General features: G+C 34.0%; 1 protein-coding gene across 1 annotated transcript; it reads left to right on the top strand.

Annotated features, from left to right (window-relative positions):
- The first annotated feature begins 9,520 nt into the window (after nucleotides 1-9,520).
- LOC107845376 (nudix hydrolase 15, mitochondrial) lies at nucleotides 9,521-16,943 on the top strand. Its single transcript, XM_016689663.2, has 4 exons — nucleotides 9,521-10,014; nucleotides 13,423-13,565; nucleotides 16,383-16,502; nucleotides 16,588-16,943. Exons 1-4 carry the CDS (start codon nucleotides 9,609-9,611, stop codon nucleotides 16,810-16,812), a joined length of 894 nt encoding a protein of 297 aa, XP_016545149.2. The 5' UTR covers nucleotides 9,521-9,608; the 3' UTR covers nucleotides 16,813-16,943.
- The last annotated feature ends 346 nt before the right edge of the window (nucleotides 16,944-17,289 follow it).

The raw sequence follows: 17,289 nt of genomic DNA, 5'->3' as shown, positions 1-17,289 counted from the left end.
GGTTAAGTTTTCTTGATGTTCTTGAACTTGAAGAATTGGAAATCCCTTAGTTCTTGAAGAAGATTGGATTTTGTTCTTGGATATTAATGTTAGAGAAAAACCCTAATATTGGTTGTGAAGTAATAATGAACCAAATGGTTGAAATCGGATATAATTGGGTATATATATAGGTGGGTGGTAAATGACCAAAATGCCCTTTTAAAAATGACTTTAATTTGCTAAATTGGGACCTGCGACAGCTCGTACGATGGTCCGTCACTTGGGCAACGGTCCATCATTTCGACCGTCGTACGTGGACCAAGAAAAGGGCTTACCGCCTAAGTAGCGACTGTCTGGGCGACGGTCCATCGCAAGTTCGACGGTCCATCAACCTGCCCTTCGCACCTTATCCAGAAGGTGGCCTCACTGTTTCCCTTGCGATGGTCGTGGGCGACGGTTCGTTGCTAGTCGAACGGTCCGTCGGCCTCACTATCTCACCTGGGCAATTTTTACTGCCTTCTGTATTTTGGCTATAACTTTCTCCCCCGATGTCGGGTTTTAATGAAATTGGTATTGTTGGAAATCTAATTCAATTTTCCACATTACAAAAAGTGAAAATCTTAAAAATACCACATTTACAAAAGTGGATTCATCTTTCAAATAAAGCTTCTAACATTCTTGAGACTATTTCAAGCTAGGAAAAGTATGGGGTATTTCATAGATCTTCGGGTTTGATTCAATTTGATGCGCCTCCAATGCCAATTAAGGAATGCAAGGAGAAAGAGTCCATTTGTTACTCCAAGGTGGATTAATGCAAAGCAAGAAAAATAAAGAATATATTAATAGGTGATCAACTGAGAAAGAAAAGAAGGAAGTAAATACAAAAGTCAAATCAAGGAAATAAGGAAGTAAATTACATAACATATGACTATCTGAGGTAAAGAAAGCATTGAGTGAACTAACTCATGCTCGGTAACATAAAAAAAGAAAAATGTAGAAAAGACTAATAAGAAAAAATGAGGGTACATTCTGATATTCAAGCAGCACACTAAGCAAGTGATGTCTTGGTGTAAATTTTGTTTGCACTTAAGTGTAAATGATATGTTTAATACCCAAGAGCATATAATGAGTGGCAATGAATATAGTACATAAACATACTGTAAATTCATTTGAAAGATATTTATGATCAGAATACTATTGCTTCATGGCCAATCTATACAAACAGCACAAATAAAAGCTTATTCAAGATCCTATCAAGCTAAAAGTATGATCGGAATATGGACAAGATTGTGAATACTCGCTGAGACATCAAAACATAGAGCTTACATGTTATCCAATTTTATCAAGAAGGCAAGCATCGAGAAGCCGAAGCCTAAGGCAAACAACTGTAGCATTGAGAACAAGTGAGTTGTCCAATGCCCAACTCATGAGTCGTAGCAATTGCTATAAAGCTAGCAGTTTCAAAGGAAGAGAAAAATAAAAAAACTTTCCTTCCAATTTTTGAACTTTTCAGTCACACAAAATAATAGCCTTTACAATTATAACACATTAATTGCACCCAACCACGAGACAAATAATATTTAAATTTGGAAAAACACTTAAATAATTTACAGTATTAAGTTTTTGCAGTAGGCATTTGAGGATAGAAATAAACGATTGTGATGCATTATTCCATCCCTAATCCTAATCCTATTTTGAAAGTAAAATGAATACAACTTCATCCCTACCTTTTTGGTATTATTGACCAAGAAAGATCCTTGGGAATCCTTAGACTGAGTATATACCATACACAATGTAATGATAACAAGATTAAGCTAATTTCTCCAAACAAACATACTCAAATGTCCAAACATCCACAAAACACAACTACATTTATCCTTCTAATATGTTTTCATACTGAAAATGAACTTAAAGGAAAAGTGGAAATCCCAAATTTGGGTTTTGAGCAAAAAAAAAGGCATAACCCACAAACTAAAGGGGAATGTGGTAGAGTATACTATCCTCATCCTCACTCTCTCTCCAACAGACTCAAACGGATAAGCTTTTAGTAGCCGAGATGATCACAGAGGAATCACAAGATTTTTTATTTTTAGTAGAGTTATCCTCATTATTCTTTGTCATTTGAGAAGCCAAATAACTCAATAGGAAGTCCTACTAATTATATTTCCGACTCAACAGTTACGATAACGTCAAACAATAACAACGATCAAAATGACAGATTGTTTTAATCCTCCTCCTCACTCCGACAGACTTAAACAAAATAGTCGTCCGGGAATCCTAGGATTTTCTAGAATATTTTAGACCTTGTTCATTGTTCTTTTGGCATATGAGAAGCCAAAGGAACTTGAGAGGTATCTCTACTAGCAACGCTGCTAGCTCGATAATTGCGACACCATCCAGTAGTAACAACAGACAAACACCGTCAAAACAACTATGAACAAAATGAGATCAGGCTAAAACTACTAAAAACAATCAAAGCAACATTCTTTAACTAGGAAACCAGTTATTCGAGCCACAAACAGTACACAAAATAAGGAATTAGGTCGAAAATTAATCAGTAACGCCAAAAGTAGATGACAGATTACAAAACCGAGATAAAAAAAATGACGAAAACCACAAACCAAACAATCAGAACAGGGATTAATCCTAACATAACAATACATCCAAACGTCTTTCACCAAAACAACAACTTATGGTCTTTAAGACCTCTACAGCAGGCAACCCAACATACAAGATCATCGAAACGTTATTTATAACTACAGAACGGTGAGATGAAGGAGAGTACGATTGAGATTTAAATGAAAAAAAAATATTACCTGTTTGAGAGCAGCTAAATGAAACCTCGAGCTAATGTCGGACTTGCAACCACCGGAAAACGTCTTCACCGTCAACTCAAAGCTCTAATTTAGCTGATGAACTTTCGAAGAAAAAAATAAGAATTCTTACTAAAAAAAATTGAATTTTCTCCAAGAGTTTCTTTTTTTTATTTTACTTTTTCTCCCTCAGTTTTTTCAAACCAGAATTTCCAACCCCCTTCAGCTTCACATTGGGTTGCTTATATTGAGGATAATTGGGGGATTCCTCCTCAGCCTTTAACAACCGGATTAGGATCAAATTGGAGGTATTTTAGGGATTCTTTTAAAAGAGAAATTCAAAATTTGAACTTAGATAAGGTTACCTCCCCCAATCCTTTCCCAATTTGGATTTTTCTCCCCTCAAATTCAGAATAGGCAGCCAATAGGAAAGAAATCCCTTTACGGACCAATGAAAAATGGGTAAATATGTATGAATTTGTACCTATTAACCCAAAATTCTTAGAAGCCAACCATTGAGGGAGGGAACCTAAGCATTTTTAGAAGATTCTCAAAATTTCTTCGTACAAACTCATGTAAGAGCCATGTGACGCGTAAAAGAGGGAAAATGGGCGGTTTAGAATCAATTTTGGATCTGAATCAGGTATGGGATTTGGTTGCTGTTGGTTTGGGTCGAACTAATGGTGATCGGGTTTCACCAGATTGTATGTTGAATCTTTGTTGTTGTTGCTGATTATTGCTGTTATCGTTGAAATTGTTGTTGTGTTCATTGTTTGGATCGATTTAAGGTCGGGTCGGATTAGCTGACTTGAAGGTGTTTGTGTGTAATATTATTGAAGTTGTTGTTGTTTTGTTTGCTTGGTGGAATGAAATATTGGGCCAGGTCAGGGATTTGTTTGGGCTGGTGCCTTGTTGGACTGGATGCTGACTTTAATTGTTGTTGGTCTTGGGCTGATTTAAATTGTTAAAGAGGAAGGAAAGGAGGCTGAACCTAACTTTAGGCTATTTAATAAATAGCCAAATAAATAAAATTTAGACAATTATATTTAAATTTTAGCCTAAATAAAATTCATTTGACCAATTACATTGCAATCATGGCCAAATTGATTCCAATTAGGGTCCAATTGAACGAATTAACTAAACTAAAACAACGAATTAACTAAATTAAAACAACATTTGAAATAAATTAACAACTAATTCAATCCCGAGTTTCTTGATTTCATAAAATCAAACAAATATCTCTCTAAATAAATTATATTATTACTGTTTTTAATTTTGAAAATAAATTATATCTAAATTGTGATCTTAATCGTCTGAATTAATTGTCAAGATACGGCCTCGATTAAAATCCGATATTTCATTAAATAAATATTTGAATAACCAAATTATATAATCTCGCATAATTGAATACGACAATATATAATTGCTACTTAAAATGATAAAAATTGCCTGAACAAATACTTTGAAAAGCCTTTATTTGGATAAAATAAATGTTCTAATTTTATTTGAAAATCGAAGAAACTCGTAATTAAAATTAATTATGGAGGACAAAAATTAGGTGTCAACAGTTGGGATCGAAGTCCCAACTCAATATATTTGATAATAATGATGACCGATGTAAATGTATTTTTGGTGAAAATCACAAAAACTGCCACATTGATTTACGCCATTTTTATGTTAATATGGTAGTATTGCACAAAGTCTAAAAGAAGATAAGTGGTTAAAATTTTATGTGGAGGTGGAGGAACAAAGTTATAATAGGCATTGTTTTCATAATAACAAAAGAAAGAACACTATTGGTTCTCTAAATTGTCCTTCAAAAGGTGAAATTAATTTTTAGTTCGCCATTAATTTGGTACGAAAGGTAGTGGGCACATGGTTGTTGCAACCTAATTTGATAGGTTTTATAAACACCCCATCAAAAGACAAAAGAACAAAAGTGAATATACACTTGGACTTTCAAAGTGATGTTGAGGTGGGTATAAAATATGATAAATGTCAAGGCATGACAATCAACTTATAAAATAAATTATGAAGCACATTTGATTATAGTTCAATTCTTAAAAAGAATGTGACTCGTGTAAGCATTGTGAATGCTTGGTCAGTCATGAATATGAATGTGTCAAGATGCGATGAAATTCATGGACAAAGACATGCTTATATATGGTTGGATAAACATCAAAACTCACCTCTACGGAAGGTTAGAAAGAAATAAAGAATATTTTAATTTGGTATAAAAAGGTCATTGACGTTATAGTATGTTTTATCATGATCTATCAAAAGGTAAAAATCAAGAGTGATTCTTGGCCATAAAGTTTTTGACCATGACCAAAATGATTATGGTGTAATCGAATGAATTTGTCATTGATTCCGTTAATGTGGTAAGCCAAAAATGACTTTGCCAAATGTTATAAAAATAAATTATTAAAGGCAAAAGAAAAGCAAGAAAAAGGTCTTGCATTAAATGGTTTTGACTATAATGACAGTAATTTTCTCCCTAAAAGGTGATGACCACGATACAAATGGTGTTTTAAAATATGAGGTAGTACACAAATATTTGATAGCCTCAAAAAGCTAATGTGTTACTACTCGGAGGAATGAAATTATTCAGATAATTGAAATTGTAGTAAGTCTCCAAAAGAAACTTTTTAAGTTTCAAGGGAACTGAAAAAAATTATTATTATATTGAGACTATAAATTATGAAAAGATTTTGTATGATCTTCATATTACTACAATCAAAATGGGCTATAAATATTTATGGAAAAGGCTATCCGTTTTCTCCTATTTATTGATACAAATATATGGCACAGTGATGAAATCACATATTGTAGTAAACTAAAAGTTTACAGAAAATATATAAGTTGGCATGATCGGTTGATCATTCCGATTCAAATGTGATGCAAAAATAATTGAAAATTCATGTGATTTTATATTGAAGAAATAAAAGATTCTTGAGAATTCATGCGATTTTACATTGAAGAAATAAAAAAATCTTCAAGAATTCTCTTATGTTGCTTGTTCTCACGATAAAATATTATTACAACTGAGGTTATGATTGTATTCCCTAAATTTTTGGAACGTGCAACAAGGTGAATATGGGCTCGTTCTGTTAGAATTTGTCCTAAATTTGTTACCTTACTTGGATTCTACCATAATTGTGTTTTACTTCAAAAATGATTTCTTAGTAGAAAAGGTTTTCTAGTAGGAAAAGTTCTCTTTCCTATTAGATTTCTATTAGGTTTATTCTTTTTTAGAAAAAGGGTTTTGTAACTCTATAAATAGAACAACTCTCTTCTCAAGTCATAACATAATAGCATCCACAATGTAGTCTTTCAAAAAGTCTAGTTTATGGAGAGGTTTTATCTCTCATTAATTTTATGTTTTTGTTTAATTTAGGTTTTTAATATGTAGGCCAATTGGCCGAATCATATCAATAATTTTATGTTTTATAGTATGTTTTTCTTGTCATCTGATTTATCGTCTCAAATAATTTATAACTACAAGCTTTCACATGGCGCCCTCTAGATTTCAAACCCAACAAGTGGTATTAGAGCCTACGGTTCAAAGATACAGTGGTTTGGTAAACGAGGTTAAAGACAAGTTCAAGGTGGCTCAAATCAATTTGCAATCAATTTGATGATAATGAAGATTTTGTCTAGCTACATATGGAGAAGGAGCTTAAAGCATATTTTCAACATTCCTGCTGCTACATCTTTAAAAATAAAACAAGATATTTTTTAAATCCTTTTTAACCTATAATATTTTAAACTTTATTTTTAACCATGACAAGCAACAGTTATGAAGATTACACGAATAAAGAGATGATAAACAATTTTGCCAGAAAATTCAAGCCAAGGGGAGATTTGTTAGAATTTGTCCTGAATTTCTTACCTTACTTGGATTCTACCATAATTGTGTTTTACTTCGAAAAGGATTTTTAGTAGAAAAGGTTTCCTAGTAGGAAAAGATCTCTTTCCTATTAGATTTTTATTAGGTTTATTCTTTTTTAGAAAAAGGGTTTTGTAACTCTATAAATAGAACAACTCTCTTCTCAAGTCATAACACAATAACATCCACAATGTAGTCTTTTAAAGAGTCTAGTTTATGGGGAGATTTATCTCTCATTAGTTTTTTTTTTTTTTAATTTAGATTTTTAATATGTAGGCCAATTGGCCGAATCATATCAATAATTTTATGTTTTAGTATGTTTTTCTTGTCATCTTATTTATCGTCTCAAATAGTTTGCAAACTACAATCTTCCGCATGACGCCCTCTCGATTTCGAACCCAACACGTTCACCTGCCATGTAGATAGTTTATTATGAAATGAGATGCATCTATATGGTTGGTCACATGTGTTGCTATCAACTTACAATTTGATTTTTGCAAGGTTGTTTGCTCAAATTTGTTAAATTGAGAGTATGATTCCAAACTATAAAAGTTGATAATGCTGATTGGTTTAGCAGAAAATTGTGTGCCTCCAATTATAACTAAACAATTGGTTATGAGAACAAATCTCCTAAAAATAAAATTTGGTATGAGATGAGTTTCTTTAAATATAGCAACGTTTGTATGCATCAAGTCACCAAGGTTCCCCTATATTATTGGTTCAGGATCAGGAACCAAATAAAATTCATCTAAAATTTAAATATGCAATATCCACCGCGCACAAAGATGGATCCCTAAATAAGATTGAGGTGAATTAAAGTTCCTAACATTAGGGGGAGATATCATTATAGCTGAAATATATGGAATGGATATCTAGATCCTCGTAAAAATAAAATATATTGTGAACTTGAAGTTCAACTAATAATTCATGATTTACAAAATGTTGCAAGTTCATTGTCAGATTGACCATATATTATAATTCAACTATAAATGTTTCAATGAAAAGTCCTTGAAAAACAGAGTCTATGGTTCGCCTGAAACGTGATAGGCCAATTGATTCCGAATATAAAACTCTTTAAAGAAAGAGAGGTGCAAAAGATCAAGATGGTTTTGATAATGAGGCAAGTTCTTTAAAAGAGCATCATGATATAACACTTCATAAGACCTTGGCAAAGGTTTAGGTACCTAAAATGATGAAATAAAGAGATCTCAATAAGTTATGTCTTATTGGAATTGATATCAAATAACCATTGATTGTATTTTTGGTATAATATAGCGCTCACCTTTATAAATGGTAACGAGGATCTTGAATTTAAATCTGTCGAATAGTGTGGACAGATAAAATACGCAATTCAATTATATTATGTTTCACTTGAATAGTGATGTTTTGGAATTAGTCCATAGACTAAGGTATAATGTTAGTGGGATACAAATTAGTGATTGTGCGAAGTAAAATCATAAGATATAAAATATGACTTGTGCCTTGAGGCATCAAGGTTATTCGCAATGCCTTGGCATTATGTTTTAGAGATATGTTCTCCTATGGTGGATGCAATAAGGTTTTCTTAAATCTAGCAATGTATGAAAATCTTGAATGCGTATAACGAATGAATATCATGTCTAGATAGATGGTAATGCAATGAGAAAATTCTTGAAGGATTTAAAAGAGATTTCATCCATTGAATATCATAATGGTTGCGAGATTGCTTACCATAACGAAAGATCAATTTTCATTTCATGAAAATAATTAGAAAATACCATGTATTAGTGCAATTATTGTACTTATGTATCCTGCTATTCTATACATGAGATAATAGTTTTTATTAATGTGCAGAAAAGATATAATTTCACTTTTATGTGAATGTGAGTAAAATCAAATATTATTGATATGAATTTATTGTTTCTAACAAATATTGTCACAAGCTTGTTGGTTATGCAAATGCAAGAAGAATATTCGATCTATGGTCAATCTTAATATTATGCTAATGAGGTTTCCACAACTAATTAATTGTTGTTGCAAACAAGTTCAATGTGAAAATGACTTGCGACGATGAAGTCACATATAAAGTGATTTTCAAGAATTTATTTGACTGAATTTATGGGCTTTACATATCGAAGAAACAAGAAAACAACATATCAGGACAATTTCAAGAATACAACATCTTTATGAATGTGATTTGATCACAACGGCACAATCAATATCAACATTTGAAAACAGACATATAAGATTGGAGGCGTCATCTTTATGAAGTGAAATGATGTTTGTATCAGGGGAGTAAAATACGCGTTGTACTTTTTTTCCATGGCCTAGGTTTTGTCCCGATGAGTTTTTCTGGCAAGGTTTTTAACGAGGCAGTAAACAAACGTGTATTATAAGATATGTGTACTCTTTTTCCTTCACTAGAAATTTTTTTTCCTATAGAATTTTTTTCTAGTAAGATTTTAACAGGCACATCATCTATTGACATTTAAGGAGGAGTGTTATAAAACTAATAAGTGTGGATGTCCACTATACTTCCATTAATCTCCTCCATTATGAAGATAACCTCTATCATTCATGACCATTATTCTTGCAACCTTATACATCCATAACCTCCTTCATTATGTTAATGATTAATGTTATGTTTATGATAATGTTTTGCATGCCTATATATGACACTATAAATAGAGACATAAAAATTCATATTGTATAAAAAAAATTTATGCATTTAATATTTGAAAGAATGAAAACACTCATGTCTTGTCTTCTCTCAATATTTTTGTCTAATTTACTATTCATAATATTCATCTTTTGACTTAATTTTAAAATAAAGTTATTTTTAATAATTTTAAGGTGTTTTTGGCCATTTTACATGGAAATTACAAAAAAATGACTTACAGAAAAATGACATCCTTTTTTCTAAACCCAAAGTACTAATTTAGCAAGAAATGCTCTCTTCACTGAGAAAATTATCAATACTATCATCAATTTCATCATTTAAATCACCGAATTCACTTCGTAAATTCATTATTACAATGGATTCATCAACAACATCATCATCAAAAACATCCCATAGATTATTTGCTTTATCTCAACAATTACGTCTATACAAACCCCCACCAACACCATTTGATGAAGACTCGGACTTCGAGGAGCAGAAATTGGAAGAGAGTGTAGGGAAGGTAGTTTCACAAGTGGGTTTTCAAGAATCTGTAACCCCAGTTGGTGTTGTGCAGCAGACAGAGAGATTTAGACCCAAAAGAGCTGCTGTTTTGATCTGTTTATTTGAAGGGGATGATGGGGAATTAAGGGTTGTTCTTACTAAGAGGTCTTCCAAGTTATCTACTCACTCTGGTTAGTCAATTGTTAAATATTTTCCGTAACTTGTAAAGTTGTTGTCATGTGATCTGTAGGTTAGTAAAGCTGTTGTCATATGATTAGATGGTTAATAAAGTTGTTGTCATGTGATGAGTAGGTTAGTAAAGTTGTTGTCATGTGATTAGATGGTTAGTAAACTTGTTGTCATGTGATTAGAAAGTTAGTACAGTTGTTGTCACGTAATCACTTGGTTAGTAAAATTATTGTCATGTGATTAGGTGGTTAGTAAAGTTGTTGTCATGTGGTCAGATGGTTAGTGAAGTTGTTGTTATTTGATCAGGTGGTTATTAAAGTTGTTGTCATGTGATCACGAGGTTAGTAAAGTTGTTGTTATGTGATCAATTAGTTATTAAAGTTATTGTCATGTGATCTCGAGGCTAGTAAAGTTGTTGTCACGCGATCAGGTGGTTAGTAAAGTTGTCATGTGATCAGGAGGTTGGTAAAGTTGTTGTCATGCGATCAGGAAGTTAGTAAAACTGTTGTCATGCGATTAGGAGGTTAGTAAAGTTGTTGACATGTGACAGGAGGTTAGTAAAGTTGTTGTCATGTGACAGGAGGTTAGTAAAGTTGTTGTCATGTGATCAGGAGGTTAGTAAAGTTGTTGTCAAGTTGTTGTCATGTGATCAGGAGGTTAGTAAAGTAGTTGTCATGTGATCAGGAGGTTAGTAAAGTTGTTGTCATGTGACAGGAGGTTAGTAAAGTTGTTATGTGATTAGGAAGTTAGTAAAGTTGTTGTCATGTGATCAGGAGGTTAGTAAAGTTGTTGTCATGTGATCGGGAGGTTAGTAAAGTTGTTGACATGTGATTAGGTGGCTGGTAAAGTTGTTTGTTGTTGTCATGTGATCAAGTGGTTAGTAAAGTTGTTATCATGTGATCAGGAGGTTAGTAAAGTTGTAGTCATGTGATCACGAGGTTGGTAAAGTTGTTTTCATGTGATTAGGAGGTTAGTGGTCGAACTGTGGAAAATTTTTACTTGCGGAAATGCAGGGTAAAACTCTATATAATAGACCCTTGTGGTCTGACTCTTTTCGCTGCCTTTTTTACTGTTTTTAATGTTGTACAGGAACTTGTAAATGATAAAGTTGTTGTCAAGTGACTTGACCAGTAGGAGGTTAGACAATGCACAATAAACCCTTTTGGTGTGACCCTTATTTGCTTTATCTCATCAATTAAGTCCTTACAAACCCCCACCATTTGACATGGATTTCAAGGTGCAGAAATTGGAAGAGAGTATAGGGAAGGTGGTTTCACAAGTGGGTTTTCAGGAGGTTACAGGGTTGAGCTGTGGACAATTGTCTCTTGCGGTTGATGGATCATCATAATCGATGAAGCTAGAATTTGAAGTTCTTGGATTTCAAACTTGTTATTGAACCTTTATCTCGTCTTAGTTGTTGGTTCACAATTGTGTATTTATACATATTTAATTAGTTTCCCAATACAAGGGTCTAAGCAAAAGCTACTAGCTTCGACCTAACCTATTTGCTCCACCCCTGGTTATAATGTAGTGGGATTTCGACAGATTGTATGCAGAACTAGTAATTTACCTTAAAGGATAATCTTTTTAGTATTAGGATGAATGGAAGTTATGGCAGTTGATTAATCATCATAGTAAGAATTGGAGCCGGTATTTGAAGTTCATGGCTTTTGAACTTGCAATTGAAACTGTATCTCGACTTAGTTACTGGTTAACAAATAAATATTTATACATATTGAATTAGTTTCATAATACAAAGAAAGGGTCTAAGCAAAAGCTATTGGCTTCGCCCAAGCCTGTACTGCAGCTCCACCCCTGATTATAGTGTAGTGGGGTTTTGGCAGATTAATGCAGAACTAGTAATTTATCTTAAAGGATACTATTTTTGGTATTAGGGTGAATGGGGGTTTTGGCTGTTGATTGATCATCATAATCGGTGGAGCTAAGATTTGGAATTTATGCTTTTGGACTTGCCAGCAAACCCATATCCAGTTGTAGTTGCTGGTTTCACAATTAAATATTTATTCATATTTAATTAGTGTCCTAATACAAATAGAGGGTCTAAGCAAAAGCCACTGGTTTCGCCCGAGCCTATACTCTAGCTCTGCCCGTGTTCATGGTGTAGTGGGGTTTTGGTAGATTATATGTAGAACCAGTAATTTATCTTAAAGGATAATTTTGTTGAAATGAGTCTGAATAGAACAGTTTGGATAGGTCAGGGATTCATATAGCTGACTCCAAATGGTTTCTTAGATTGAGATGTAGTTCATTGATTGCTTTGATGTGTGATTGAGATTTGATGCATGAAAGAGGTATGCAGTTTGTATTGTCTTTGCTGATAGTGTGGTTTGATACTTGCGTGGAACTTCAATCAGCAAATTGGGTTCAGCTCATGGAAAATTCTGTGTTGCTTTTGCATGTTAAAACAGTTTGTAGTTTCTATTAGATTATGAAGAGGATTGTAGTTCTCAATTGGTAATAAAGTTGTTTAGTCTATCTGATATCGTTGCAACTGTATATTGTGTTGAAACTTTAGGGCCATAGGTGCGAGGCGGGTTTATGGTGGTTGATTGATCATCATAATGTAGTGGAGTTTTGGCAGATTGTATGCAGAACTCTAAATTTATCTGAAAGGGCATATTTTTTAGTATTGGAATGAAATGGATTATGGATCCAAATAGAATGGTTTGGATATAGAGGTCAAGATTTTAATACGGCCAACTGCAAATAGTTTCTTAGGTTGAGATGTAGTTCATTGATTGCTTTGATGTGTGATTGAGATTTGATGCATGAAAGAGGTATGAAGTTTATATTGTCAATGGTGATGGTGTGGTTTGATCTTTTGTTCGAACTTTAGTCAGTAAAGTGGATTCTGTTCAGCTGTAATGTGTTTGTCCTAGCTTAAAAGAAAATTCTTGTGTTGTTTTTGCTTGTTAAAATAGTGTGTTAAGTCTTGAAATATAAACGATTTCCTTTTAGATTATTAAGAGGGATTGTAGTTCACCATTGGTAATGAGATGTTTGGTCTATCCCACATCCTTGATTTCGTCCAACGTCCATTGATTTCACGATATTGGCATAATGGCTCAATTCTTATCTTTTTTTTTTTCTAGAGATTGTGGTTGGATGCTTCTGAAAACCAGTTTGATTCATATATGGGTTGCTGCTAAAAATGTTGTTGCTGATGTTTAGGCAATTTATTACCTTTCTTGTAATTGAGATTTCGGGGTTTGCCAATTTGTAATTGAGCATCATTTTTCTTTATATAAAATATGAACTATCTATAATCTTTTCACCAATTTGCTTGAAGTATTTTTAGTTAATATTTTCTGTTATTACTACTGTCCTCTCATATATTCTCTAATACTGTGCTAGGTTAGCTGATATTACCTAAAATGCTATTCATGCAGGTGAAGTCGCATTGCCTGGAGGAAAAGCAGAAGAAGGAGATGCAAGCGATGCTGACACTGCAACCAGGGAAGCAAAGGAGGAGATAGGACTAGATCCTTCATTGGTTAATGTTGTGACTTGCCTCGAGCCATTCCTGTCTAAGGTATGTAGATATCATCTATAATTAGTCTCACCAAAAAAGAAAATCTATAATAAGACAAACTCTCGTCTGTCAAGAAACTATGGGCGGAGGTCATCATAGCTTGGTTGAAAAACAACTTGTATCCTAATAAGCTTGCTGAATTGCTATGTGAGCTTTCGAGGAAACCACATGCATTTTATCAAAAAATTTGGTTGTTTGGATAAATGATAAGGGAGTTGTATTTGGAGTGTAATGGTAAATCTGCTGAGAAAATCTTCTCTGTTCTTTGTGCTAGCAGATTGATGAATTTGGTACAGAGGACTTTATAAAAAATGAATTTAGAATGGAAGTCGCACTTCCATAAGGCCCAATTAGTTTTTCTTTAATCTTCAACAAGATACATCTATTTAGAGCTTTCTTCTGCAAAGGAGTTGTGCTCTACTGATGTTAGAACTATGATAATTTAGCCTTAATATCCTCAAGTATATGTGGTGTTTGACTAATTATCTAGGATATGTACGTATAATGCCTAACTTACATTGCATAAATAATTAAACAAAAAGGGCGTTTATCGAACAATAGACCTGATTTAAGTGCACCGATAATGACTAGCCTTAGTCTAACCAATTGGTATCGTCTACAAAGATGCCTAAATTGTTCTTCTCTGTTCTTCGCTCAATCCAGATCCAGCGGGTGAAGATCAGAAATTTCCGAGAATAAGAGCTTATAGCATACTTGTAACAAGGCACCCGAGGGTGGGTTTGCCTAGCGGTTAATGAAGTTGGAGGAGAACCATGTTCAAATTCTACTGGGGGCAAAATAACTCTAGGTAATTTCTTTCCATTTTGACTAAGCTTTGGTGAACAAAGTTATCCGGTACCTGTTGTGGGAGGTAGCAGGTATCTTGTGGAATAGTCGAGGTGTGCACAAGTTGGCCCATGCACCACCTTTATTGATGTACCTAAATTAAGGAAGGGCGTACATAATAGGGTTTTATTGGTAGTGCTATCTGGAATAAAAGATGGTTGGCCGTGGATAAGGTTTGAGGAAGTGACCAATCAGTTATCAGCAGATTCTATTTCATGAAAAAAAGCATCAAGATGCTTTCAGACAAAAATTAACCTATATTGAAAATACTGGGAAAAGCATATAAAGCAGACAAAAGAAAAAAAATCAATCTGCACATATGGTATATGCTATGATTTTAGATCATGGTGGAGACTGGAGATACAGTTGCCCACTTAGAATGTAAACCTATCATCTGCTAGCAGCTTAGTTGCTCGGGTGCGGGTGTCCGATGCGGGTGCGGATCTAGAGGTCAGGTCCTTCATGATCTAAATTTTATGATTCGGGTGTATGGATCCATGTACCGATATGGGTGTGGATTCGGCTAAAAATAATTCAAATAACAACAAATAGAGTTGTAGCCCTAAAATTTAAATTATGAAACGTTATATAGAGAACTTACAAGGTATTCTCTGGAGAAAATATGGATCAAGAGGAGAACCCATAAGTAGATATAAAGAAAAGGACTAACATATAAGTTTCTATATTTAAAGTATCCCATCTTCTTCAATTTCACCTTAGCATTTGTTTTGATCACAAAAATCATTGTATGAATCGATATAAGTACCCAAATTGATTTGACCATATCTGGTACGGGTCTCACACCCACACCCACCGGCCACATCCATGTCGTGTCGACACAAGTGCAGCACCTAAAGTACTGAAGAGTCCGATCAACTTAGGCTAGTAGGCTTTCCATTTTATTTCCCTCCAATTTGAGTAGCTTGTCATCAGCAATCCACCATCTGAAATAAAGAGAAAAATATATAAAAAGAAGGAAAAGATTAGAGAAATATATAATGTTAATATAATGGAAAATAAGAGGAATTGTCTTAGTTACTATATTAAGCAAAGACAATGCTGTGTTTTAGGATGTAATAATTTTTTTTAATCGGTTGAGGGGTAAGGATTAGTTGGTTATCTTAGATTATTACATATAATTTCTACTACTACTAGGCAATATTATGATATTCTAACAGCTATGGCGAGAATTTGCTGCTACATGTAGTCGGGTGGTGGTTTTACGAGCTGACACTTTTTTAATGACATGTTCGGTCTTTTAGATCCAACATTGCTTTCCTCAAAGCTGAACTGTTGGTTTCTTCGATTTATAAGCAGATGGAGAAAGTTTTTGATTGTAGAGGTGTATTTTTAAATACCATAGTGTCCGAGGCCATTTGCGTGCACCACAACTAATTTCACGAGGTGCCTGCTATCTCCCATAAGCATAAGTACTGGTAACTCTGGTCCACCAAGGCTAGGACTGATGGAAAGAAATCACCTAATGTTTTGGCCTCTGCTAGGATTTGAAATCTTTTAAGATCTCATGGTTCTCAATCCTCTTCATTGACCACTAGGCCGCACCTTTGGGTGCAGATTATAGAGGCGTTTTTACTTATCTAAAGTCCAACTTTAGGATTAACAACTTCCGTTCCAAAAAAAAGGTCCTTGCTTGGTGCAGTTTCTTCTGCTCGTCTTTTATATGTGGATATCTTGTGGAAACCTTTGGTGGATCTCATTTCAGATTTATGTCTAGTTAGCTCATCTGTTATATTCAAACTTTACCAAGTTTTTTCTTGTCTCAAACTTAGTACTGGTTTTACATTTACGCGACAGTTCCAAAATTCTGACCCCGATAAGATTATTATTGATGCAGCAAATAATGGGTGACACCATTGCACGAGCAATGAAACAATGCTATCTCTAGGATGCTTGGTCCCTTTGTACCTTTAGCTTGTGTGCATATTGCTAATATATGTGTTATTTCTGCAGCATCTTCTTAGAGTAATTCCTGTGATTGGAATTCTTTCCAATAAAAGTGAATTCATTCCCACTCCTAATGTTTCTGAAGTAGAAGCAGTTTTCTATGTCCCATTGGAGATGTTTCTCAAGGTTTGTACTCGTAAACATTTCCTGCGGTCGGTCACTCAGAGTTTCTTCCTTTTCTTGGATACTTACGCGCAACGTCTTTATGCAGGACGAAAATAGGAGATCAGAAGAGAGAGAATGGATGGGTGAAAAGTATTTGATTCATTTGTTCGACTACGAGATGGATAATAAGAAATACTTGATATGGGGTCTAACTGCTGGGATTTTGATTAGAGCAGCATCAGTTGTATACCAGAGACCACCTGCATTCTTGGAACAAAATCCTAAATTCAAGCTCCCTAAGGTAGTAGACAAGAATACTACAATGAGTTAAAATTAAATTGATCATTGTTTCTTGTATAATTTAGCTTGTGACATAAATTGGATTCATTGGAGAATTCTGTATTCTTTTAACTATATGATGTAGTCACATAATTTAGAGCCTGAATAACAAATTTTACATCATTTTTTTCTCTCAAATATGTACATACTGGAGTATTGATGTTTTTCTTCCATATGAATGTTCAGCTATCTACCTCACAAGATGTAGGGGTAAGGTCTACGTGCATCTTACCTTCCTCACACCTTCCTCAGGCCCTACTTATGAGATTTCTCAGTGAGTATGTTGTTGTATGAATGTTCGACGATGTAGATGTGGTGAACCAATCGAGTCTGTTGTTAATTGCAAAGAGTATTGGTAATGTGTTTATATGTTGATTGTTGAATGTTCTATTTCATTTGAGGTAGTGGTATGGACTGCGTACGCTTTACCCTCCTTAGACCCCACTTTGTGGGAATATACTGGGTATAT

This window comes from Capsicum annuum, chromosome 10, assembly GCF_002878395.1.
Source record: "Capsicum annuum cultivar UCD-10X-F1 chromosome 10, UCD10Xv1.1, whole genome shotgun sequence".
NCBI lineage: Eukaryota > Viridiplantae > Streptophyta > Magnoliopsida > Solanales > Solanaceae > Capsicum > Capsicum annuum.
Note: the sequence above shows the minus strand (reverse complement) of the source record. Positions and strands in the feature narration are given on the sequence as shown.

What these genes read in the sequence shown, in the direction of transcription:
- LOC107845376 (XM_016689663.2), top strand. Translation starts at nt 9,609, where the DNA reads ATGCTCTCTTCACTGAGAAAATTATCAATACTATCATCAATTTCATCA. An exon ending in CAAGTTATCTACTCACTCTG is followed by an intron (nt 10,015 to 13,422) that starts GTTAGTCAATTG and finishes CTATTCATGCAG; the next exon opens with GTGAAGTCGCATTGCCTGGA. An exon ending in TCGAGCCATTCCTGTCTAAG is followed by an intron (nt 13,566 to 16,382) that starts GTATGTAGATAT and finishes TTATTTCTGCAG; the next exon opens with CATCTTCTTAGAGTAATTCC.